The sequence below is a fragment of the Syngnathoides biaculeatus genome, chromosome 11 (genome assembly GCF_019802595.1).
Source record: "Syngnathoides biaculeatus isolate LvHL_M chromosome 11, ASM1980259v1, whole genome shotgun sequence".
NCBI classification, from domain to species: Eukaryota; Metazoa; Chordata; class Actinopteri; order Syngnathiformes; family Syngnathidae; genus Syngnathoides; species Syngnathoides biaculeatus.
The window spans coordinates 18,978,545-19,005,955 of NC_084650.1; the positions used below are offsets into that span (position 1 = coordinate 18,978,545).

General features: G+C 41.1%; 1 protein-coding gene across 8 annotated transcripts in view; it reads right to left on the reverse strand.

The window, feature by feature from the left end:
• The window catches only part of il1rapl2 (interleukin 1 receptor accessory protein-like 2), a 338,297-nt gene that overhangs the window by 61,859 nt on the left and 249,027 nt on the right, over window positions 1–27,411 (reverse strand). For all 8 annotated transcript variants that reach the window (XM_061834273.1, XM_061834271.1, XM_061834272.1 and 5 more), the window contains 2 exons: window positions 22,643–22,829; window positions 22,409–22,562 (listed from right to left, as the gene is read on the reverse strand). In XM_061834273.1, the coding sequence (XP_061690257.1) occupies window positions 22,409–22,562; window positions 22,643–22,829 (341 nt within the window). The remainder of the gene's footprint in view (window positions 1–22,408; window positions 22,563–22,642; window positions 22,830–27,411) is intronic.

Here is a 27,411-nt window from a genome sequence, read left to right on the forward strand (position 1 = left end):
ATGGGGGACGGGCGTTGTAAAGCCGAAACGTCTCAGGTCGAGACCGTCTTAAACAGAGGACTCTCTGTATTTTTAACCCAAACTACAAACTGATGTGATTTCCGAGTTAAAGCAAGCCTTGTGGCATCTAATGCTTCTTTCTGGACCTTATTTGCCAAAATCCTAGCGTGAAGCCTTCAACAAATTTATCGATTGGTGTTCCATTGTACCAACAAGCATTCATTAAAGCATGACATGCTGTACATACATATAATTCCCCAATTGAGGTTGAGATGTTTAGGAATTGTTTTGTGTTTCATCTCATAACACCACACGGTACAATAACGAGAGTGAACTTCGGTATTGGTTTTACTCTTATGTGTGTCACCCAAAGTTTGGTATAACTTCGCTGGCTGGAGGAGAAGGTAAACTTTGTCACGGGTCCATAGTGGTGGCAAACAGACACAGTCCTTTGAGCCACTGGCCTCCAACCAGCTTCTCTGTTGTCTTTACAGCGGGGCCAAACCTTGCTGGAGTGTAATGAAGCCAAACTCATTCACAAACTGGCTGCACTCAACCAGATAATGGCTACTCTCTCTCTCGTGTACTACTTCACAATACTATTTTAGTTAATTGAGGTGGTTACTGATGTGCTTCTGGTCGCATATTTAATCCAGTTACGCTCCTGTCCCTCTTACAAATCACTTTAAAACCCTCACAGACACTTTAAAAACCGTTCTAACTCTTTGATGTACACGATGAGTGCTACAATGTCACCCTGTTCATCATCTATGAACATAGCACAATGATGTAAGTGGTAATCATATGTTTGTATGGAATGATTTCCATCTATCTATCTATCTATCTATCTATCTATCTATCTATCTATCTATCTATCTATCTATCTATCTATCTATCTATCTATCTATCTATCTATCTATCTATCTATCTATCTATCTATCTATCTATCTATCTATCTATCTATCTATCTATCTATCTATCTATATTAGTGAGTGTGTTAGCAGTTTTACATTTGGATAGAGGTTAAATAACACATTCTGGCCTGTTCTTTAAATCCAAATAATGTCTTGTGCCATTTTCTTTTTATGACAACGAGAGACATAAAACTATGGGTTCATCTGGTCAGCGTTACATACTGCATACCGCATGTCACACTGCGTGTTGTTTGTGCTCAAAGAAACAAAGTAGTACCACTAATCAGGCGAACAGCCAAAGTGAGCATTCTGCGTGTCTTTGAGGTTCACCCGTCATAAGAAATGTTTCAACAAAAGCCAAATCGAACATATTGCAGATTGGTTTGAGAGACCACTTGGCACCTCACCTGTGGACCAGATAAAGAAAACCGGTTCAACTCACACCAAAATCAAGAAGGCATTAGAGCACACAAAGATTTATTTCTGGCAAAATTCACCTGAAACAATTACGATTGCACGCAAATATTTAGATATAGCGTAATACATTTTTATTGTTCTATTTGATTACATGTAAAGATTTTGGAGATGGACCTTCTCATTTGGACAACAACATTATAACATTAACCCAATTAAGGCTAATACTGCAAATGGATTCTTGCATGTAACTAAACTGAATAAAATAGGACTAAATAATGCAATATTGTGAAATATTCTGGTTATAGTCATGTGTAACCACTTTTACTTACTGTACCAACAACAACATAACATTTTGTTTGCAGCTTTTTGTAAAAAAAAATTACATATTTTTAACAGCATCCGCCAATTCTAACCTTTCTTTGTTGCATTTTTTTACTGACATCATTTCAACACAATATAACTACAGACACACACACAAACACACACGAACGCACACAAACCCCCATTCCTGAGCTGATTATGACGTTCTCAAGGGATTATGAAGGTACGACATGTGCATGGCTAAACACAATGCTTTGTAACAAGAAAAAATGTTTTATGATGCAACAGGAGTGAAACATATTCCAAAATCCAATAACCTATTTAAGACGGCGATAGGCCAACCAGTCAACACTAACATTATGATACAGTCATTTTCCAAAACCACTTCAAAGGTAATGGTGATAAATCTCAGAGGGCTGAATGTAAATCTCTTCTTTGTATATTTTGATTATTCTAGCTAAGGGCGCAAAAATATGTGCTTAACGCAATAAAATGACTCACCAGCAAAGATGATCTGAATGCAACCAGTTGAATCTTTCTCTATAAACCAAACTACAGCGTGAACAGTTTTTTCCACATGCATGTAAGATTTTTTTACATTGCTACAAATATGATGGCAAATTATTTTCTGTCAGCATTATGATTTTGGAGCTTCTGAATGACCTACAAACAGACTTGAAGCCAATCTCAAGGAGTCGGGCTGTATTACCAATTACAAAACTCCTTTTTATTCTTCGTGTCCTTCCATCTGGATCCTTTAAATGCAAGGTGACAAATGTTACACGTTTTTGGGCCTCCTGTCCCAACTTTTAAATACAAAGTAATGCAGGATTGGAAAATACAATTCATGTATATCAAAATTACCAAGCACTCGGGAAATGTCTATAAAAAAAAAGGGGTTACGAGCTTCCCACAATGATAAGAGCAGTGATATCTTTATCCAACCATCCATCCATCCATTTTCTTTGCTGCTTATCCTCACAATGGTCGTGAGGAGTACTGGAGCCTATCCCAACTGTCGACGGGCAGGAGGCGAGGTACACCCTGAAGTGGTTGCCAGCCAATCGCAGGTCACATCGAGACAAACAGTCGCACTCATAATCACACCTAGGGGCAATTTCGAGTCTTAAATTAATGTAGCGTGTTTTGGGGATGTGGGAGGAAAGCGGAGTGCCCGGAGAAAACCCATGCAGGCACAGGGAAAACATACACACAGGCGGGTCCAGGATTGAATCCGGGACGTCAGAACTGTGAAGCAAACGCTTTCCAAGCTGAGCCACTGTGCCGCCGAGATATCTTTAACTCAGTAATATTAATTTCTCTTAAATTAACACTTTCAATTCCATCCCTTCAAACTTGATTTTTAAAAATTTTTGTAGCACAGACCAAAGCGGTGCTGTCTGCAACAGACCAACGTTTATCTTTCCATTCCTCAATTTTTAGCCATTTAGTATTGCTTTTGTGTCGTGATATTGGTTGCATGGTTATAATACAAAGTTTTTTTCTGTGCAAGCTTTCCTTGTCAACAGGGTACGTTGTACTTGTAACTACATTTCCAAAGTCATCTTTCTAGCACTGATCGAGAAGCACTGCAGACTGAACGCGTTCTTTCCGTTGATCATTACAAGGATCGCGAGGCCACATGCAAATAAAACGGACAAACTAAGCAATGACGTGTTCCCCAGAGGCGTGGCAGCTTCCCCAGACCCGACCTGGATTTATTCCTCCCTTTGTCGGGCCCTGGCATTTCCTTCCTACATCCCATTGACGTCTGCTTTGTATATCGAGTTTCTCAGCTTGGGGTGAACCTCTGGCTCCTGAGGACTCTGCCCGAGTTTTATGTTTAATGGTTTCACGTTCGATTTTATTCATGTACAGCGCTTTGTTTCAGCTGCATTTGTTTTTTAAAGTGCTGTGCAAATAAATTTGAATTGATCTCATTTGGCACTTGCAGTCCTCTTATTGAATGTTGGAGGGTGAAGGCAGCAATCAACGTACATAGACAGCAAATCCTTATTTTAAACATGGTGGTCCAAAGGAACAGAATCTGTAAAGTATCAGTAAACAGTATAATCTATCAGTGGGATCTCTCTCTCTTTTGCCCTCATTAATATCAGATAACATGAAAATGTGAAAGAAACGTATAATCGAGCATTATGTTTGGCTGCAAGCAGATTTCATGTTGAATATTCAGCTTATTAATACACGTTTATCGAGGTCAGTGCTATGTGTTAAGGGAAAATGCGAACATAGATGTAAAATCCTGAGATCCAATACACATGCACACACACACACACACATAGACAAAGCTGTGCTTAATTTTTCAATTTCTGGAGACTGAATTGGGTTAAAAATGTAATTAACTCAACATTCCCAACCATACTGTCAATAAATGGATGTATCTATGATTGCGTTTTTAATAAATGAGCTTATTAAACAGACTGCACGCATGACAATGAATTGCTGTGTATAACCGCAGCTACAAAATGTACTATTTTATAAACATGAATATTTCATCAACGTATCCCTGCGACAATGACCTTATATGTATGCAATAGTGTGTGTGTGTCATTACTGATCTGTGTTAATAGATTTTTTTTTTTCCCCCCTTCGCTTGGGTGTGTTGGGAAATTAGAGTTGCAAAATTAATTGTATTCGCCCTCAAGGCCCTTTCCAATATTACTTAACATTGCTCAAAGGAGGACCCGGCTGACTGTATATTAAGTAGAAAATGAGAACAAAAGCCTCTATGTAAAATATGAAATTGAGATTGTATCATTTTAATTGATAAATGAATACATCAAACCACATTCTCATCATGAATTACAGATTCTGGATTCTTTGTGTGCGCGCATGTGTGTGTGTTTGAGCTGCCCTAATAGTCTTGTCTGTACACACAGATCAAATGTTGAATGCTTTTTCAAATACGTGGGGTGTCAAGCAGTCTGCAGACACATCACTCACGAACAGTGTGGAACAAAACACATTACGGCATCGGAAGCCCAGCGTGGAGTAGTTTCTGCTGTCCATCACGTCTAACAAACACGACAATTTTTATTGCTGCGCACTGTAGTGATGTCAAAATGACATCTACTGTCCGCTGACTTCAAGCATTACTTTGTCTCACTGACTGAATCTCAAGGCTAAGTGAAGGCCAAATGATGATGTCATTTTTGCGACTGATCCATTCGCAGGAACTGCAACACTGAGGGACATCACAACAATGGTTCCAGAAAAGCTGGTGGCATTTTGTGGTTGCTGTGGATTAATGCCTTTCGCTTTACATGGATGAGTTTTTGACTTGCATTTGTAGGTGTAGCGACAAACTGTTGTTGTTGTAGCCAGGCAATTGCATTGTTCAGTCAACTTCTAGTTCCAAGAGGGCAGCCACTTCCTTCGGGTGTTTCCACAGGTCCATTAGGGTCAGCGTAGCGGGAGCCGCTGCACAGTTGAAGATGTGCTGGGTGTCGTGAGGGCCCTGTCCGCATTTCGAGCGGAGGTTGACGATAGTATTGTTGAGCCATACAGTCATTGAGCAAGCGACTTCGTCCTGAGCGGAATTGCGATAGTTTGGATCTTGTCTGCCTGCGGAAGATCGATTTTGGTTTTGTCAACATCGGGGGTAGGGTAGCCACCAACTATGACTACCGGTTTGGAGCCGGCCACCGCGTCTTCAACCGCCGTTCGATGGAGCCGACGTAGCCCGTCTTGGTAGGCTTGTTCGTCGAACACAGTGTCGGTGGGGATGTCTTCGTTGATGTCTTGACGGTATTTACGGACGTTATGGTGAACTAAGCGCGGTTGAGGTGGTTCGTTTGACACCTGATGGCACGGGTGCGTGGGTAGCTGGCAGCGTAGCAAATACAACCAGGCCAGTACTTTCTTGTGTTGCTTCACCGGTAGGATTTTGGTCTCACAATGCAGGTGGTCCTCGTTAGCCATGGCCAGGCAGCCGGTGGTGACTCTGAGGTTGGCGTTCTGCCGAGTCTGGAGCTTCTTCCAGTGCGATGGCTTGAGCAAGGGAGACCACACTGGAGTGCCGTAGTTGAGGACGGACCTTCCAATGGCTTTGTACGTCAGGGTGAGCGTCTCGGCACTCGAGCCCCAGTTTGAGCCGGAGAGGGCTATGAGTATGTTGGTTCGTTGGTTGACACATTTGGCCGACAAACTGTGTTAACCGACGCAAGTTTTTGGAAGTGCTCCTGAGCTCATGTGCCAACATCCTTTGCAGAATGATGCTACTTCTTGGATCAAAGGTCACAGGCTTTCAATGGTGGTTTTTGGCCTTACTGCTTACCGAATCGTAAGATGATTTTATGGACCATAGATGAGGAAATCCCTTTTTGGATATAAAGTAAGTGATGTGTCTGCAGACCCTTTCCTGTTTATTTTCGCGAAATACAGTGATTAAAATGTGTATATATATTTGGTTTTGATAAATCGTTAGGTGGAAAACAGATTTTGTTGTGTCATCAGCATGTGACTGGAGTAGAGCTTTACAAAAACCGCTCATTGACCTATGATTGGTACTTAAGGATTATATTGCAACAACAAGGTTGCAAATTGTACACTTATTTCCCTCAGAGATGCGCTGAAGTGTCCTTGAGCAACCTACCGATCCTTTAATCGCTCCTGATAACCCTCATTATTAGTCTGTGAATACGAGTGTTGATCTGGCACCTTTGTAAAAAGCTTTGAATGCTATTAATTACAAAGGTTCTTTACAAATAAGACTCCATTCACGCACACTGAATATAAATTTATTAACAAAGAACGCAAGCCAGCAAGCAAAAGCATGAAAATGGTGACTTTCCAGAGTCTAAAAAAACCTGCAAAGTAAAACGACTCAATGGTTTCGCAACCCAGTCAAACCTCGATAATTAATTTCCAAAACAGGATGTCATGTTTAAGAACTTTGGTGTTGATTGTGTTTTTGTTGTTCTCATGTTTGTTTCTGTACCATCATCAGTTGTTTCATGCATTTTGGCCATGTGTGTATTCTCCATTTGTGTGCATCATGATGGTTTTACAGATGAGTATGAATTTAAATCAGAAATGCATCATGAAATATCTTCTGTATAGACACACTTTAGACAGATGGTAATGTTTTGCTTTGCTCACACACACACGGCTGCAGCTGGGCAAGACATATATTGGAAAAAGCTTGGGGCATTTGTATTTTTTCCTCTCGCATCCTGTAGTTGAAAGTCACCTGAGGCGACGCACATAGAGGCGAATACACAACCCTCTTATTTAGGTAAACAACCCAGAGCAAAACTTTTCCATAAAATCTGTCCGACATTCATCTAGCAGCGCAACGAGAGATAGATATGAAGGCGGAGCATAATACAAGGGAATAAAACGTAAAGACAGATGTGCAGATATCAAGGACCTGCGGTGGGAGAGAGCCTGGAGCGAAAAGAGACATGACGACATTAACATGAGAGGAATATCATGAGAGGAAATATGCAATGGAGAAAGACAAGGAAAACATTGGTATTGAAGAGAAATTTCAGAAATGAGCAACGTGTTTTGGATAAAGCACTTTAAAGCCATGTTTTCTTGATTATTACTAGGCAGCTAATTGTGACCCTGCGCAAGTTCTTAGTTGGAACATTTTCACTGCTTGTTTTTCCCAAAGTTCATGAGACAATGAAGAATTAAAAATTCATCGTTTATATGAATTTCAATGACCACCGTACAACAAAAAAAGACCCATCAGGATTGAGCCATTTTCCAACGCCTAAAACACAGTTGACAAAGTGTTTACGATGGATTAAGGCTCGCAGAAGACCGCATGTACAATATTAACAAACACCAGGCTGTATGTTCGAAGGTAAGTGAGAGAGAAGTATCTTCTCTGCGTTTGATTGAATTATTATAAGGGCTTTATACATTGCAGGAGAACAAGTTTCACTTTGTGAGTGTATCATTGACCTGCTGAATGAAGTGTGTTATGTTTTATGCCGAAGAGTCGGGTTCGTGATACGTAAATCCGCCACGTCATGCAAGAGAAACATCTATTTGCCTATTTGTATCACATCGAACTTTTAAGACAGAGCACTGGGTTCCATTACGAGTCAAGTCAAATGAATACACCCACTCACATATAAAGACTATAATTATATTACTCATGATCTTTTCAAGTAAAAAGTACTTACCCTGCTTTACATGTGCAGTATGATTTCACTATTTTATCCTGTTGGACTTCAATATGAAGTTTGTAGGGCATCAAACCTTTTTGCATTGATCGCCAACACTTTTCTGTAACTCTGACATTGTGTCCTGCTCCGTCCAAAAGCTTAACTCAGTGTACATATCCTTGCGTAAAATAGTTGAGACCTCTCTGTTGAGCTCTCTTGGACAAGTCTGACGCATTTGGAAAAAACATACCCAATATTATCTGGAATACGCGATAGAGAATAGACTTCAAACGTGTTCTGTTCAAGCTCCATTTTGGAAGCTTGTGGGACATGTCTAAGGGGTCGGAGCTTAAGATCGCCATCAGAAAGGTCCATTGTCACAGAAGATGTGAAATGCCCTCCCTGCTATCCCTCTAGTATAATAATAACAAATGACTGGTTTTGCATTTCGGCAACAGAGACTCACCACATGTCACTTTTTAACCACAGTTAATTAAGAAATTATGAATTCAGTATAGTTACATACACAATATACAGTACATTAGATAATGCATGTAACCAAGCAGTGGCCGACTGGATCTCACTTCATGCCTGGAAATCTCATTTCTGTTGTGAAAGATCATGTGATACACTGTGGAATTTTTGATTGTCTGTGACATTGCGACCTGCGATTCAAGCTGTGAATCGTAGTAAAACGAGTTGCCAGTGGTGGGCTACCCATGAAAAGTAGTTCCAGAACCATCAAGACTGCGTGAGGGTTCAGTTGCTTCGCTCGGTGAATGGCGGTTTTAGAAAGGCAGTCCTGTTTCCAGTCGAACAATTTCCAGGAGCAAAACAGTTGGAGATTGTGAGGAAACCTCAATTTGTTTAGTTGGGCGAACAAGAAAAAACAACACAACAAAATGAAAATAATCATTTATATTTTCACTGGCTCACTTCTATCTCCCCCTGAGGCGTTGTCTTCCACTACTCTATTAGAAGACTGTACCCTCATTATCCACAGAGATTTGGGCTATTTGTATCCAATAATGGGCTCACTACTTGTAACTTTGCTGTGACTCCTCTTAAGTTAGTTTTTGGATTTATTGCCCTTGCGTTTTTCCTCAATGATCTGTTTGTTTTTAGGCAGCCACCAATTTGCAAAATGTGCTCTCCAATGTGTAAAGATGAATAAATGAAAAACAAAACACTTATTGAATGAAACTGGTGGCGCCATTCTGGTCTCCATATGTGCAAAAAAGCCAACTCATCTTAACATGTGACGTTCAAACTAAGAAAAAGCGAAATATAATGTAGTTAATGAAGCACATTTACAAACATCCCATCCATCCACCCATCCATCATCTACCGCTTCTCCAGGTTGGGTCGCGGGGGAAGTAGCTTCAGCAGGCATACCCAAACTTCCCTTTCCCCAGCCACTTCTTCCAGCTCTTCTGGTGGGATCCCGAGGCGTTCCCAAGCCAGCCGAGAGACATAGTCTCTCCAGCGTGTCCTGGGTCGTCCTCGGGGTCTCTTTCTGGTGGGACATGCCCGGAACACTTCCAGGAGTTATCCGAATCAGATGCCCCAGTCACCTCATCTGGCTCCTCTCAATGCAGAGGAGCAGCGGCTCGACACTGAGCCCCTCCCGGATGACCGAGCTTCTCACCCAATCTCTGAGAGCCCGGACACCCTGCGGAGGAAACTCATTTCGGCCGCTTGTATCCAGGATCTTGCTCTTTCGGTCACGACCCACAGCCCGTGATCATAGATGAGGGTAGGAACGTAGATCGACTGGTAAATTGAGAGCTTAGCCTTTCGATTTAGCTCCCTCTATACCACAACGAACCAATACAAAGTCCGCGTCACTCCAGACCCTGCACCGATCCGTCTGTTGATCTCCCGCTCCATTCTTCCCTCACTCGTGAACAAGACCCCAAGATACTTGAACTCCTCCACTTGGGGCAGGATCTCATCCCCGACCTGGAGAGGGCACGCCACCCTTTTCTGACTGCTAACCATAGTCTCCGATTACAAACAGACAGGGTTTATTCTGTTTTAAATGATCAACACTGATCTACTGTAAATTCTGCTAAATAATCATACTCATAAATACTGTTTCAGTCAAGTCTGCGGTCATATTTTCCACCAAACATTTATATTTTCCGGATGTTAAAGATGCAGTTAAACATACCATTTAGTCTCCATGAATAGTCGACTTGATTTACAGTCTGTGATAGGTCGAAAGTTCAAGGCTCATTTCAAATTCAACTGATGTATTCGGTTGCTCTTTGCTCAAATGATGAAATTTAGCTCAAAGTGACGTCTCTTTCTAATAGCTGGGAAATGGCAAATTTCTAAATTTGCTCACTGTAACATTTTCATCACTGCACAAAAACAGAGCCAATGTACTCGTATTTTGACTTATGGATGAACCATTCAGGCTCAAAATGAAGCAACTGTATCTGAAAATCCTTATTACTCTTCTATCATTGTTCTCAGGAGACACCTGAGTTTCATAATGGAAAACTACATGATTTTTTTCATTACATTATTTAAAATTTGTATTCCAATGACTAAACGCAGTAAAAATTTATTTTGGCCATGTCCATCAATAGGCATTACACACTGACTATTTACTACGGTCCACCCAAATCGATATTCCACTCTTTTCTGCTCCTGTCTCTGCTGTGTTTGTTGTACCGCTCGTCAAAGTCAGAACAAATTTGTGTGGATCAAGCTGGCAGTTAATTGAATGGGTGTCAGAATTTCTCATCCTCAGTGTATGACACGCTGATGGAAAAACAACATGTGGATGAGAGCAGCTAGAGAAAAAAAAAAAAAAAAAAAAAACTTTACACGCATGCATTCACGCACACCATCTTCTCTCTTTTTTTCTGCTTTCACTTCTGGACTTGGAACAATATTTCTACGTGTTCCATTTTAGTCTGATACATGAGACCAGGACACAAGGAATTCATCTTAGAACTACTAGCATAACCCCCAAAATCACTCTCTCTCACTTTCTCTCTCTCTTTCATACACACACACACGATAAATTATAAGATTGACCGTGCAAACACAAAATGGCGATGCCATAGCAACAGTGATTTAGGTTTAATTAATTGGAGAGGGAAGAATTCAATGCACTGAATCCATCTATCCATCTTCTATATTGCTGATCCTCACTCGTGTTAAGAGTGTGTTGGAGCCCATCCCGGCAGGATTTTGTAAGCGATGCGGAGTACACGCAGTACTGGTTGCCAGTCAGTTGCAGGGCACGTGTAAATAAAGTGCCGTTGACCCTCACAATCACAACTGGGGACAGTTTTGTTTTCTCGAGAAAGCTAATGTATGTTTTGGGAATTTGGGATGAAACAGAAGTTCTTGGGTAAAACCCACACAAGCACGGGGAGAACAAAAGTTCACACAGGAAGAGTGGAACCTGGATTCAAACCCACAATGTCAGAACTGCGTGGCAGATGTGCTAAACATTTGACCAATGCACTAAATGTATGACTTGAATGTAATAACTGTGTTGCATTGTCCAAAAGGCGTTAGTCAGTCAACAAGAAAACGGAACTTCACCATTTACATTTTCTAGTTTTTGGGTGATGGACAATGATGGAATAGGTCGGAAATTATTTGGATATTTTGTCCAGCTCTGTATTTCAGGTGAATGATTTATATGGGTGAGGATCTGGATCAAAAAATAGCACAAAGCCGATTCAAACAAGGTAATCTGAATCATGCAATAGGCTGCTAAATAAAGTCCACAGAGGCGCGGAGGAAGGGAGAGAGAGAGAGATATAATGCAGGAAGACAATGAATAGATTATGATTATAATTAAATACTAAACTTAATGGTGGAAGTGGTGGCAAAAGAGGGTCTCCGAGTGAGGGTTGGCGGTCGATGACCCATCATAACCTGCTTCTTCTGGCATCTCTGAGCCTTATGGGCAGATCCACTTCGGTACCCAGCCAGTTCATACTTGATTGAACCAGACGCCGGAGAAAAGCGTCACAGACGGCCAGTGAATTCCAGTCACCGTGACAGGACTTGGTGCACATGTCAATAGCAAAGTCTGCTACAGTCTGGTCTCCCTGACAATTGCTCCAGAGTCCTTCGCTGCCACTCGGCAGTTCCCCAAACGTGAGTCTTCCCTGTCTACCCCATATGTGGTGGCAGGTGGAAGAACACAAAGTAGTTCATCAGAAAGGACCAGAAATCTCAGGATCCGTTGCAAGGTATGAACATTTGGAAATATATATATTTTTTTATTCTCTAAAATTGCCCACCTCTTGTCTACTCTGGATTATTTCCATCATGCTGGCATTCAGTCAACAAATGTTCAGTTGCACACATTCCATTAATAAATCATCTCGTGGCCCATTGAACAAATATTAGCTCACCAATCTGTGTAATTCGGTTATTTACAGTAATTGAGGGCAAAAATGTGCATGAGGCTGGAATTTGGATTCCTGTCAGTGAAGGAAAAAGGCTCTTAGATATATTTTCACACGTTTTAAACTCCTGTGTTTCCTCAATAAATATAAGACCAATGTTTTATTGCACTTAATCCTATATATTGTACCACAGTACATGCCACTATTAAAAGAGTATGTGTCATAAATGTTTTTTTTTAAGTACATACATCGAGAACTCCCATAAACTAATGCGGTTGCAGGTTGTCACACACGATTAACTCTTAATTAATGTTTACGTATACAAAGGTTCTTTCATTCTTCATGTGGTCTGTGTTTAAAAACTAAGATGACTGAGGAAGGAGTGACTAAATCAAAGGCAGTAAGGGTACTTGTAATTGTCTATAATTAATTCTTGGCTCATTATTCACATTCTCGTCTAACCTAATGTCTCACACCATGGTCACGGACAGGAAGAGTATTTGTGTGTTTGAGTGGTAAGTGTCGTAAAGGAGTCGTGAATGAAATGGGTGATTATCAAGGCAAACAGGCTTCATTAAGTCCAGTTTAATGATCTATGTCACATTTCATCTCCTCTCCTCCTCTTATTTATCTCCCCGCACACATTCCAAACGTTGCCGATGGAAAAATGACTCCGGAAACCACGCGCCCTGTACGACATTCCTAAAATGGGGTGAGAGTCAACGGGGGTGGAATGGGGCCGGGAAGCGTTGTCCCACTGAGAAGGCCGCCGTGGACAGCTGCCCATATCGCCCGTATCAGAAACCGCCCATCGGTCCAACGCGACCGTCAGGAAAAGGTCAGCTTGACCCAAATGACTGATTACTCTTAGCTGTTGATCGTCGCCTCACACATCGACATATTGACCATTCACACACTTTCAACTCTGCTTGTGGCCTCGGCTCAGCTCCCGTTGTGGGAGTGAGATTCACCCCCTCCACCCCCTGAATATGGTATTGGGCGGGATTTTTAATTTGTTTTTTAAATCACTTCGAATTGGGAAGGAGTGAGATCAACGTCAGTGGGAGAGAGCGTGACTCAACATCCACTGTCGTGTCAGCCTCTAGCGTGTAGAACGCTGGGTGACGGCCAATCTAGTCAGGTCGACCTTGACGTAGAGTCTCTCAGCTAGCCTGGGAACACCTTGGGACTCCCACAGAAGAGCGAGACGAAGTGGGAGGTCTGGGCTTCCCTGCCTAAACCGCCGCCTCCATCCTCGACCCGACCATGGATAAGCATAACAAGTTGGACGGATACAATGTAAATTGTTAGCTCACATAGCTCTCCATTGTGGCGTTTACCATAAAAATAAACTTAACCCATTCATCTACTGGGCGGCAATTTTTTTGCCTTATCGAGATAAAAGTCTCCTAACAGGCCACAGTCAAGGAAATACTTCTTTTTCGTTTAACGCATAAAACAAAGGGCAAAAAAGATGTACCCTCTTGCGGGCCGTCCCAAAACTGGGACAAGTATGTTATCATTTCTGTGAAGTGGTACATACTAGAGATATCTTTAATTAATGAATTCTTATTCTAGAACGACACTTACACATTAAGAACAATGATGGATTAGCATTTTGAAGACATACTTGGTTGCATACTGACCTTTCTCCCTTTCTTGTCTTGGAAAACGTGCCATGTGTACTTGAGGCAGCCATGTTGGGTCAGGGAGGAAAGGGAAATAACTCTCTGATAACTTTGACCGATGAGTTATCCTCTCCTGATACCAAATTATGTCTTCAGATTAAACCTAACCCAACCTAAATATTTTGATATACTGAAGGATATAATGCGTGAAAATCATGATGTCCCAAAAAATGGGACGCTGCCCACGAATGCGTTAAAAATGATGAATGATAACCAGTTTCTATGGTAACCTTATGTGATCTTTTTTTTTTTCCAACATCTAATGCAGAATCCATTTTCCAGTAACGCATTTAAAAAGTTTTCCCGACTCCATAATGAAGTTAACGCGAACGTTCCGTCTGCTTGATCAATTATTCGACACGTTTTGCTCCTCACCGCTGCAAACAAAAAGTGCAGGAACATTGTGAAGACACAGATCAACACAAAGTTTGCCAAGGTTCATTTGAGGCCAACAGCATGTTATTTAGTCTTGTGAAGCAAACCGTGCAAGCATTTGCATAATTGCTCCAATTTTATTCACCCAAACTTGTTTTTGCAGCACTATTGTTCTTTTGTGCTTTACTTCTTTGCAGAGGTATCGATGTGTGAGAGACAGAAGTGTCCGTACAAGAAAAGTGCCAACTGCAATTAACTTGACCTCTGGGATTTCTCACTTTTACGTGTATGCGTGCGTGTGTGTTTGTTCTGAAGGTGAGGAAAAAAAAAAGTGTCTTCAACATCAATGGAAAAATTAATCTTGCGTGAATGTGTACATAATGAACCTTTTGACATTTCTCTTTTCCAGACCAGTGAATGAATTTTGTTCAATCAAAACTTGATATAAGAAAAACCTCGTTTGTTACTTCTTGAAATCAAACATCATTTTCTCTGTGTAATGTCATTTTAAATTTCTACAGTATTTTGTCTTATGTGGGTAACCAAAAGCAACATGCATTCATTGTATCGGATCAGAATATTTTTAGAGTCAGGGAGTTAACATGAAAGATATTTTGTGGTGATCATTTCTAAAGTGTTTAGCACATTTATCATCAAAGAAATGTCCATCCATCTATCCATTTTTTTTAGCCGCTTATCTTCACAAGGGTCACGGGGTGTAATGGAGCCTATCCCAGTCGTCAACGGGCTGGAGGCGGGGTACACCCTGAACTGGTTGCCGGCCAATCGCAGGGCACATGGAGACAAACAACCACTCGCATTCACAATCACACGTAGGAGCAATTTAGAGTGTCCAACTAATGTTGCATGTGTTTGGGATGTGGGAAGAAACCGGAGTGCCCGAAGGAATGAAATGTATGTGACAAATTTGTTTTTCTTTTTTTTTCCCCTCCAAAAGATAACATTTTGCAGAATGAGTCACAAGCGTGAGTGACAATAATTTAGCTAGACTGAAATTTCACCCAATATGTGGCAACTTAAAAAAAAAAATATTACTTTAAAAACAAATTTGACAGGCAGCACAGGAATTTGCATCTCTGCCTTGCAGCTTTTATGTAGCTTCAGAGTTCTATTCTTGGCCTTATTCTGTAAAGTTTGCATGACTTGGCTTGCATGGGTTTTCTGAGGGTGCTGAAGCTTTCTCCCACATTCCAGGAACATGAAGAAGCCAAGATCTTCAAAAGTGTGTATGTGAATCTGAATGCTGGTTTATCAATTTGTGCACTACCACTGGCTGACCAGTCCAGGGTGTACGCTGCCTTTTGCCCAAAGTCAGATGGGACAGTCGCCGGTTCACCTGTGGCCTTAATGAGTATAAGTGCGATAAAAATAACGCATTGATAGATGAATAAAATTGACGACTTTTTTAAAATAAATGTCTTCTTTGGAAATTTATTTCAATACACTTTATTTCTTCATAAGCACACAAAATATATATTTGACAATTATTCATAAAATCTATCATCGTTGTCAGGTCAAGAAACCACTTTGGAGGTAAAATATAGCTAGACCCTGAACTGCAGGAACGTTATTTGGGGATGCGACGTCTGGCACCGAATGCTAAAACGGGCTTCACGTGTCTTTAATATATTGCCGTGAATGACCCCTGACCTCTTTACTTTTAAATAAGCCTCACAAATATTGCAAACAATGACAGAATAGAGAGAAAGAGAGAGAGAGAGAGAGAGAGAGAGAGAGAGAGAGAGAGAGAGAAAGTAGTATTAGCAGAGTAATAATCTTATTTCCATCCTTTGGAGAACAGAGACAATTTCACAATGTATTAGGAGGTGAATCTCTAAGTAGGTCACAGGCCGAATGTGCACCCAAATCCACACACACACACAGACACACAGACAGACACACACACGCATTCGAATACTCTCATTACATGGTGTGTCCTTTTGATAATGTGTCAAATGAAGGAGTGTGAGAGAAGTGAAGTCCCATGAAGAAAGACAAAACTGAAAAACAGGAAAGGCAGAGAGAGGAAAAAAAAGGGTGGCGTATCATTAAGAAAGGGAGACAATGGGAAGCAAAAAGTTGGCAATCAAGGGACAAATAAGGAACCGTGAGATGGTAAGCAATCCGGACAGAGTAGTGGTCTGGAAGAGAAAGACTTTGTTTTAAATTAAGAATTGTCTAAGAGCGAAGGACCTGTCTGCATTTGTACTGTAGTGTTGGGCTGTACATTTTCCAATGAGGTTTTAAAACTTTTTTGCACTGCCGTAATCCTGTCTTTGTTTTTCGCTCAAATCAATCGATGCAAACTCTTCCATGCTTCAAAACAGCGACTCTCAAATTTAATCAAATGGCTGTATCCTTCACCGATGCGCATTTTAGCTCAAGACAGCTCTGAAAAATGCATGAGAATTCTTTTGTTTTGTTTTTGTCTTCTCAAATGGGTTATGGCTAGCGAGAGCAGGAAATGGAGGGACAGAACGTCTGAGAAAGATTTGCTGCAGTACATTCCGGGATGTTAAGGAGAAGATTTGATGATAATGTTCCCTTTGCCTGAAAAATGGCGAACATTTACAGGATTAGATCTTACTTTAAGATTTTTATTCCTCTGGCATGTGCAGTGGAGCCAATCGGCATGTGTGATGTGTGTGACCGCAAAGGGCAGCAATCTTGATGGGGACGGCATGGCAATCTGGGTTCGAACCTGATCGTTCCAGTTGAAAAATATATACACTGATCATAAAAAAAAGAGCCAGTTTTTCTGTTGCCGTGGCTGTCTTATGTGTACAACTGTAGTACAAGGGAGTCCTCGGTCTACGACTGAGATCCATTCCTACAGTAGCGACTTAACTCGAATTTCGACTTAAGTCGGATTCCACCATTAAAGTCAGAATTTACATCAAAATACTTTGTATAAAAAAACAAATACATTGAAATAAACAAGATGACGTACTTAGCATTACTCCTGAGAGGTGGATGGAGAAGAAGAAGAAGGGAAGGCTGTGCTGAGCTATTGCGAAGGAACCTGGTCCTCAATCCTCTCCATCTCGACAAGTATCAAAGAACCTTGTTTTGTGATCACTGTATTCGACATAGGAACAGAACCCTTCACATGTACTAAAATACAGGCTTTGTCTTTAATAATTGTCACCACAGTCGACTGACTGAAGCCTTGGTGGTGTTGGTGTCCCTCCATTCTCTAATCTTGAACTTCCATTCCGTGGTTATCGGTTTTCTTTTGGTTGCAGAAGCATTGCTAAAAGACACAGCTTTCTTCTTTGAGGCAATAATGTCTAAAAAGGAGGGCGAAAAATGCAAAGATACTCCTGACGCACCAACATGGACAAGCATTAGCCAGACAAAATGGAAGACGTGGCACGGGCATGGTAAAGTCAAAACGCCTTTGGTCGGGACCGCCTTATCTCGAGGACTCCCTGTAATGCTACGCCACTGCAGGAAGTGTATCAAGACCCTTAATCAGGTTTCTATCCAAATCTCAACAAATTGTGTACACCATCTTGCAACTCATCCATTAAAATTCAGAAATCCCATTGAGGAGTGAGAAGAGTAGTACACTCATCCACAATTCAAACCTTGTGATAAACAAAACAGACCATAACACCAAAAACATGTTTGTTGAATGGCTTTCGATTCACCCAGTGAGAAAATATTAACTGAAATTTAAAAAATACAATTTCCAGTTGCACATACGATAACCCCTGCAATAATGAGCAGGCTCACAATGTCCAGCCTTTAGAAATTCTGTGTTATGTACTTATTAAAAAATGCCATTTTGGTGAATTCAACATAGGTCTACTGCATATATGCTTTGCACACGGCAAGATTAGCCCACTTCCTCGAGGCACATCTGGTAATTAAAAGCTGAATGTGGATAAAGCAAATCAGGGGTAAATCCTAGTGAACATTTTCTGGTTGCACAAGTTTGGAACTAATTCCGGCACACCAGTCCAACAGTAGTGTTTGCAGGAATCAACAGCATAGCCGCCAGCTGATCCACAGGCTTGTCTTTTCTACAATCTTCGATTTAATGTTGAAAGCGCAGTGATTAAAAGCTGTTGCTAAAAGACGCACAACCAGCTAAAGGATCAAGGATAAAGATGTTTAGCCTTGCTAGACACTGGCAGATGTCTTAAGAGGCTGACTCATTCAAGTAAAACATCGTCAGAGAGTCTCAAGATGAAATCCCTGATGACGGGATCCAAGGCAAAAGGCGTGAGTGAATGTTGTCTTTATAATTCTGATGGACCAGGATTTAAGTGAGGGACCACACAATGTACGGTTCGAAGATCACCCAGTGATGAAAAACACACGGACGTGGCCACCTCGAGGCCCCTCAGGAGCGAGGCCTCGAGGTGGAGATCGAAGGTGAGTGGCGGTGTTCCCTGGCCATGCACAGCCCGGAGAGGCATCGTGGTTCTCTTCCCACGGGCTCATCACCTGTGGAAGCTAAATCGAGCCACGCGAATGTCACCTCTGTGGCAGGGGAAAAGGCCGAGCTGCTGTGCGACTTTGGGCAGATCTGACCGGAGATACAGTAGTTGGGATGACCACACTTTCGCTTTTATAGATGCTCTCGCCAGATTCCTTCAGTTTGTGCTCAATGCAATGATAAAGTATAAGAAAAATGTATCATTTGGGGGATTCATATGTATGGAGCCCCTAAAGGGACATTGGAAAAAAAAAAAAAGTTTTCTCATTGTACTGAGAAACTTTCTCATTGTAATAAGTTTCTCATTGTAATGAGCAAGTTATTCATTACAATGAGAAACCAGTCAGTTTTTTTTCCAATGTCCCTTTAGGGGCTTTGTACATATCTTTATCTCAGATTGAGTTGAATGTTTTTTTTTTTTTTTTACTACTGATTTTACTTTTCCAAGTTTTACTTTGAGTTTCTCAAGCCCAACCGGTGTCACTACCATCTAAGCTTGTGCTCCAAATGCAGAATTGTATGCATGCTGTATAAACTGACATTTTTGACAAATTATTTTTTTTACAATTTTTTTTACAACTCGTTTTACCATCATCCCCCTTAGCATGAAAAACTTGTAATTCAAAGAATTGTACATCAGACAGTAAACAAGTGTTAGAGTTTTCTCGTAGCTTATATACATTATATGGATTTTAAATAAAAATATCACATGTTGTTGAACTGCTCTTGGCTGAAGACCGCTTGGGAACACGTAGCGCCCCAAAGGAAAGTTACAGATGCACTCATCGTATTATAAGATTAGCTAAATAAAATTTTTAAAAAATTCTGTTGACTGACTGGTTAATTGAGCAGGTGGGTCTGTTTGTTGCTCCAGTACATCTCTGGCCTTTAGCTCACGTATCAGTGACATGGTTACGATGATTTATGGCTCCAAGGTGGGAATGTCCAGAAATTAGTTGTCAGCCACAAACTCTGTCCTCTGTTATTTTCTTTTTTTCCCCCGTATATCTGCTAAATATGTTTAATTGCATCGCAGTAAGTTAAAAGATGCCAAAATGGGATTAAGATAAACATTCCTGAATACTTAATACCAGAGCAGGGTATCAATCTTCACAAAGAAAGTATTTGTTTTTTCATTTTTGGAAGAAGCATGGTGAGAAAGTGGCAAGCATATCCGACCCACAGTTTGTGGGGCTTGAATCCGGCCTTCCTGTGTGCAGTTTGCGTGTTCTCCGCAAGCTTACGTGACCTTTCTCACACATTCTATTTGCTTCTTCGGTTAATTAACAACTCTAAATTGGCATAGGTGGGAATGTGAGTGTGAACGCTGGATTGTCCATTTATGCCTTCCGTTTGGCTGACTACCAGATCAGGGTCTACCACGTCTCTCACCGAAAACCACCTGGGATAAGCTTTGTGACACTAGTGAGGATAAGTCGTCTCGAAAATGATTGAATGGGTGGATGGATTTTCCAATTTTACTTGTTAAATACATTTTTACATCGACAAAATCTACATATCTGGGGCAAATCTTTAATTTCTGTGATGTTATACGATGGACCAAGAATGACTGCTTGTCCAAATATGGTAATCTATAAGGGGGAACCCCCAATCTGTTCTCAAAGGCTGGTCAACCTGGGATTGATTCATCCGCTTAAAATGAATTATTGTCATAAAAGTACAAACAGAACTTTAGTAATAGGTTAAACAGAATAAAACTTTTTAAAATCTCTTAAATTTAATCACAAATGAGATGGTACTGTCACTGATGCGCCTAACTCATCTCATTCTTTAGCATTAACTCACACAAGCAATACATGAAACCATGCACATAGTCATGTCATTGAAAATGCACAAAAACTGGTATCTTTTAATCTTAAGTGTAAAAAAAATATGGTGGCAATCCAGTCAGCGGCTCACTAGCAATCTAATGCAGCAGCCTACATCTGCACTCACTGCACATTGACAAACAGCAGCTGTGACTCAAATACAAAACACCAGTCACAGAAAAAACAAATAAGTCATTTGTTTGCAAAACATCAGCCTGAGAGTTCTTTCAAATCAGAGGAAACAGGAACGAATAAACAGAAATTAGAAAGTGTTCCAAAATAAATATCATAACAGCACTGAGCATTGTTTAATTGTGATGATTATTCCACAAAATCAGCTACATGGCAACTGGTCGACAATTGTTCAATTTCAAGCTTTTGGCGAAGAATACGTCAGCGTGCTGTCATCGCTTAAAGGCAACATATTTAAATTGCACACCCCAAAAGAAAACCCAAGAAGACACAGATTGAATTGCGAGCACTGCAATCCTTATCCCTTCGCAGACACACTTAGGCAGAACACTAAACTGCAGATGGAAGTTAGATGTTACTGCCAACTCAGACTTAAGTCAAAAGGCAATGAAGCTCAAAACAATGTATGTTTCATCCAGGAATGTGACGAAGATACTAAGTAGATAAATCGAGCCAGTAATGCAGTGTTGGAAGACGGAGGTTTGAAGATGGAATATGGTAACATTTAAAGTGGTTTAAGTAATGATGATGCATTACTAAGTGGGTGCATCTGTCCAATAATGGATGGTGCAGCTATAGAGAGCTGGATAAAACATCATTTAAACACTTGATTGCAGACTGACAAAATGCATTTTCCTGACATTTTGTTTGAATGTCACCTTGATTATTCCAAAACAAGAGATTAGAATACAATAGAATCAAATAGAATAGCTTTCACCAAAAGGCAGTTTTTGAAATGTACTGCCATCCAATGTTCCCTCTAATTTTTGATGTGTCTGAGAAACCACACAAAGGCCGTGAGCGCTCTTTTTGACCACTGTGAGCAACATCAGATGTAGGCACTGCGGTCAATCAGTGTCATCCATTGAAGTTACATGCCTCATTAAAAGTTCAGATTACATTTCCATCAGAACATTTTTAAGAACAATTTTGTGTTTTTGCAAAGTTACACTAAAAATACAATACAAATACATACCAGGTCAACTATTAACTATAAATTTGAAATGTCGCTTACTACTTTGTTTCATTTATTTTTAACCCACAGTGGTATATCCCTGCCTGTTTTACTTAGTGTAAAACTGAATTATTGCTTGCAGAATACCTTTTGCATCCATGTTGAAAGTTGAATAATGCTCCAAAACAGTTTTAACAGTTGCCTCCTATATATAAAATATAGAATTAGCTTTTTGGGCAATGTATCGTCTGTGCTTTGATCCTCAACCGGGCTGTGCCAAGGTAGAATTTTAACATTACACACCATCTCATCCTGCACTTTCTACTTTGGCTTCAGACCAGAACTTTTTCACTCAAAAAAAAAAAAAGAAAATCTCATCCAGTTTCACCACTTTTTCTTCTATTATTCACATACCCCGGTGTTTGTAATTATGAGTATACGCCTTTAAAATGGAGGGGAGCAGTGTCATGTAAACAAGGAAGTAGAGTGTGTGGCCTGCTGTGGTCGAGCAGCAACTCTTTGTGAGAGGCAGTGTTCTGCCGTATTAAAAAAAAAGCTGTAGTCAAGCTGTAGTTAACTGTGCTGCATCTGTTTTCCTCTGCGCTGAGAGTGTGCGACAAGTGCGCAAATGCGCAGTTGCACAGCTTAGAGGTAACATTGCTCCCATCCATCTGCCTATCCTAACCTTAACCCCAACCCTAACCAATGCACTGTGTTCTACCTGTGACTTTGAGCTCTGTTGTCCTCCGCACCAGTCGGGATCCATACTGCAACTCACAGGTATAATTCCCCCCATCTTCCTCATCCACCTCAGGGATCCAGATGTGTGTATTGTTGACGATAATTGAGCTTCTCCATTCAACTCGCTCGCACTCCTGGGAAGACAGACATCGGACTCATCAAACAGCAAGAGAAGGGCTAAGTTACTCTCATCTCATGTGCTCATGCGACATACCTTGTACCAGGCCATTTGAGGTTGTTTATACGGAGCCAAATAGTCGTCTATATCGCGACATGTGATCATTTTGCTGTGAGTAATCTCGGCTTTCTCTAGATAGCGGATGTTGCTGCTGAAGCATTTTCCCTCATCACTCTCCTCCACAGTCATGGACATGGACACCTTCATGCAGTAAGTAGAGTTCCTAAAAGGACAGCAAACATCCAGAGCTAATGACAATGTTGAAACTCAGGTTGCTCTGACAAATCTCACACACACAGAAAAAAAAAAAAAAAAAACGCTGTTACAGTGTAATTTGTTCATCTTTCGATACTGCTCATCCGCATTATGGTTGTGGGTGAGCTGGAGCCTATCCCAGCTGACTTCAGGCGAGAGATGTGGTACAGCCTGTACTGTTTGGCAGTTAATAGCAGGGCACAAATAGATAAACAGTCTGGAATATCGGCATTATCTTATCTTATCGGCATTGCAAATTATAATCTTCACAATTACTTTATTGTAGATTAATAAAAGTTAAATAAGATCACTGAATAAGACAAGTTGGAGGCCCTGTAGCTCAGTGGTTAGAGCACTGGTTTGATAAACCAGGGGTTGTGGGTTCGTATCCCACTGGGGCCTCCACTCCCTGAGAAGGGTTGCGTCAGGAAGGGCATCCGGCGTAAAAATTGTGCCAAACATATGTGCGTTCATCTGAGATGACACGCTGTGGCGACCCCGAAAGGGACAAGCCGAAAGAAACTTACTGAATAAGACAAGTTACATTGACTTTCAAACAAGGTGTAGCCTTCCCAATGCCACGTCATTCTGTTCATGGATATTTTTATTTAGTGAGCAGGTGTGAATAAAAATATTCTCAAATTATTATATGTACACAAACATGGTGTGTCATAACCAGGTAGCAGGAATGGTGTACCAGAAAGTCTGTGCAAAATATGGACTGGAGAGCCAACAATCAAGAATCCAGACACTATATCATTTGGTTGAGAACATCCAGGCTAACATCATGTGGGATTTCCAGATCCAGCATGACATAGTAGTGGCGGTTAAATGAAATTATGTGACCTCTATGTGCCTTTGCGACCTCCTACAACTCCTGGCCATGCACCTGATGACGTTTCTCCTGAAGGTTTTCCTCACAGATATGGATTAGGCGTTACTTAGATGCTGGACAGTCTGTGGTTCAAAATGTGACACATATCCAGGAGGTTCTGGACTGGTTTAGGGTTTGGAGAGTGGGCAGGCTATTCCATTGCATCAATAATTTCAACATACAGGAACAGCTGACTCACTCCAGCCAAATGAAGCCTAGAATTGTCATGCATCAGAAGGAACCCAGGCCCTATTGCACCGTAATATGATCTCACAATAGGTCTCAGGATCTCATTCCGATAACCAATGGCAGTCAGGGTACCTCTGGCACAGAGGGGTGTGTGGCCTTCCAAAGAAATGCTTCCCGACACCGTTACAGACCCACCACTAACCACCACTTCCTGGAGGATGTTGCAGGCCAGAGAATGTTCTCCACAGCATCTCCAGACTCTGTGTGATCAGTGTCAACTGGATTTCATTCGTGAAGAGCATAGACAATCTGCCAATCTTGGTGTTTTCTGGAAAATGCCAATTGACCTGTACAGTGTATGCTGTAAGCAGAGGACCCACTTGTGGATGTTGGGCCCTTACACCTCCTTCTAACAGTCTGAGCAGAAACTTTGACATTACCGATCTGGTGGAGGTCATTTTGCAGTGCTCTGGCAGTGCTGCTCCTGTTCCTCCTTGGCCAAAAGCATCAAGTAACATTCCTGCTGCCTCCTTGGGCCCCTTCCACATCTCCTGATACTCTGGCTCATCTCCTGGTATTTCTTGTATGGTCTCGACACTGTGCTCAGAGACACGGCAAACCCTCTTGCCACGGGGTCGCATTGACATGCCATCCTGGTTGAACTGCACTACCTGATCAAATTTTGTGGGTTGTAGACACTGCCTAAGGCTACCTCAATGTGTGGAGTGAACTGACAAAATGTAAAAGTGAACAAAACAATCAGCCAGAAACGATAAGACTTCAAGCAGTGTATAGCAGGTTGGTTAAAATAAATAAAAATGGAGCAAACTCAGGTGTGATCTGTATGATGCAACACACTTTTGGATTTCAAAATCTCAGGGTTATTGTAATTTGTGTGTGTGTCTGTGTTGTTCCAAGTTCACCTCCAGACACAAAAGACCTCACTGATCTGTCTGTAATTCTCACTTCACGCACACACCCGACACATTTCTCAGTGAGCGACCTAAACAAGACTACTGAGCATTAAAAACGGAGAATGAAAAGCCTTTTATCCGTCTATCCCTGAGCTTGTCTTCTCTTCATCAATCCGTCACTCGCCTGCAGCATCTTGTTTTCTCCTCCAGTGATTCACTTACCTTTACCTGCATGCTTCTCAGGTTTTCTCTACCAGTTTTTTCCCCTTCTTTTAAAAAAAAACAACAACACTCCCATCTGTGCAAATTTAATGGCAGAATGTTCATGTTTTTTTTTTCACATGTAAATTTCAAAATATCAGAAAAAAAGATCACTTGGGTTCCAATGACTCTTTCTCGCCAAACTGTGATTTTATCATATCTTCCTGTCAACGGTTTGAAAAGATCCTCCCTCACGTGGGCACTGAATAAGCCCATTAAAATGTAAGAATAAAAAAATTATTTATACTTGACATATATATACATATATATATATATTCCTTTGATGTTGTTTGTATATGTACGTGTGTCAATGATGATGCACACTGAGTTACGAAGCACCAAAAGGCTTTCATTCAACTCGCTCCTTTTATTGAAATGTTATTATAGTGTTCTGATCGTGTGTCATGGTCTTCCACTTCTGCTCCTCCAAAACCCCAAAACGTTTTGTGTTTGTCACAAAACAGTGACACCATCCTTAGGCTAGTAACATACGTTTAAATGTCGTATGGCTATCTTGCAATGAATAAAGAAATGAAACCTTGAATACTGAGTCAGAAGCATGTTTTGCATGCAATGCAATCCTTTCTTAATGTAAATTATGTTACAGCTTCTTTGTGCACGTGGGTGTGTATTTCTAATGCCGTGTGAATTTCAGTTATATAAGCTATGTGTGGATTTAAGACAGGCCAGTCACCAAAACGACTGAATCCCTTACATAACACGTGCATACATATTTTGTCTTCCTTTTTAAAGATCTCGGGTAAAAATAGATCAGAGATTACCATTTTGATTTGGTTAAACTAAATCAAAGGCACAGAAGATGCAGTTTGAAACACTTTATCCAATTGGCAACAGGAAAAACATACAGTATATAGATTTGTTGAAAAAATGTTATTTGATGCAGGCCATTATAAATAAAATCATAGCATATTAGACATAATAAAGTGAAGAGAATATACTATATTGTATGACTTCTATCCTGATCTGCACTTTCCTTAGTTCATTTGGGAGCCCTCCACAAAGTTTTATAAACCAGTACATTATAATGATTTCCGGCATGGTGGCTCAGCTTGTAAAGTGTTGCCCTCACAGTTCTGAGGTCCCCGGTTCAATCCCGGAGTTTGCACGTTCTCCCCGTGCCTGCGTGGGTTTCCTCCCACATCCCAAAAACATGCAACATTAATTGGACACTCTAAATTGCCCCTAGGTGTGATTGTGAGTGCGGCTGTTTGTCTCCATGTGCCCTGCAATTCACTGGCAACCAGTTCAGGGTGTACCCCGCCTCCTGCCTGTTGACAACTGGGATAGGCTCCAGCACTCCCTGCGACCCTCGTGAGGATAAGCGGTAAAGAAAATGGATAATGATTTCCCCACATTTCAAGACAGGGCTGTCAGAGCTATGACAACCAGAACAGTCCCATTGTGATCGATACATTGTCCTGGCATAATAACGATGATAATACAAACTTGAACAGATCATATTTCTACTATATAAAACATATCATCACAATTCCAGGCAGGGGACATGTTAATTTCTTGTCTTGATTTCATATGGACACACATAAGAGCCAGAAATGAACTGCAGCTTCTTTTGGGACGACAGGGGCACATGTCATATGGACACAGAAATCCACTTGCCAGCATAATCTTTTGTAATCACCCTACTTACTCCATTTTCCACAAATGGCAAGGAATAGTCACATGGACACTTACAGCCACTCTGCACACCCATAACTTCAGTACCTAATGGATTGTATTACATTTTGAAAAGACAGGCTGAGGCACCGTCACATGAATCAGACTTGATCTTACACCTTTGTCGGTTTAACATTTGGCTCTACTCCCGGTTCATTAATATCTCCTTCATGGAGGACATTTATTTAGCCCCCGATTGCACATGTTTTGATTTCCGCGTCCAAAATGTTTTGTCTTTGTTGAGAAATTTTACATAAACTGATAAGATGAGCACTGACAGACACTTCGGCGGACTAATCTCCTTTTAAATCCAATGTGGATGGCACCATCTGGCCGAGACAACACATCCCGTCGTTGGACAGTGGATGAATGGATCAGGGTCCTTGTGGATTCAACACATTGGATTTTGACACTGCTTGCTTTGTGTGACCTCAGTTAAGGCTTAAGTGAGATGAGACACACTGGCTCCCAGTGGGCAGAATGACTCACTTGCCTCTCACCTCTTACATCCCATCTCTGCCTTGCTATTTTCACCCAAATTTGACTGGCTAAGTAGCATCACTTTCTTTGTGAGTTTCCGCTGCCTGACATCGCTGGAGCATGGCCCTCAAAAGCAG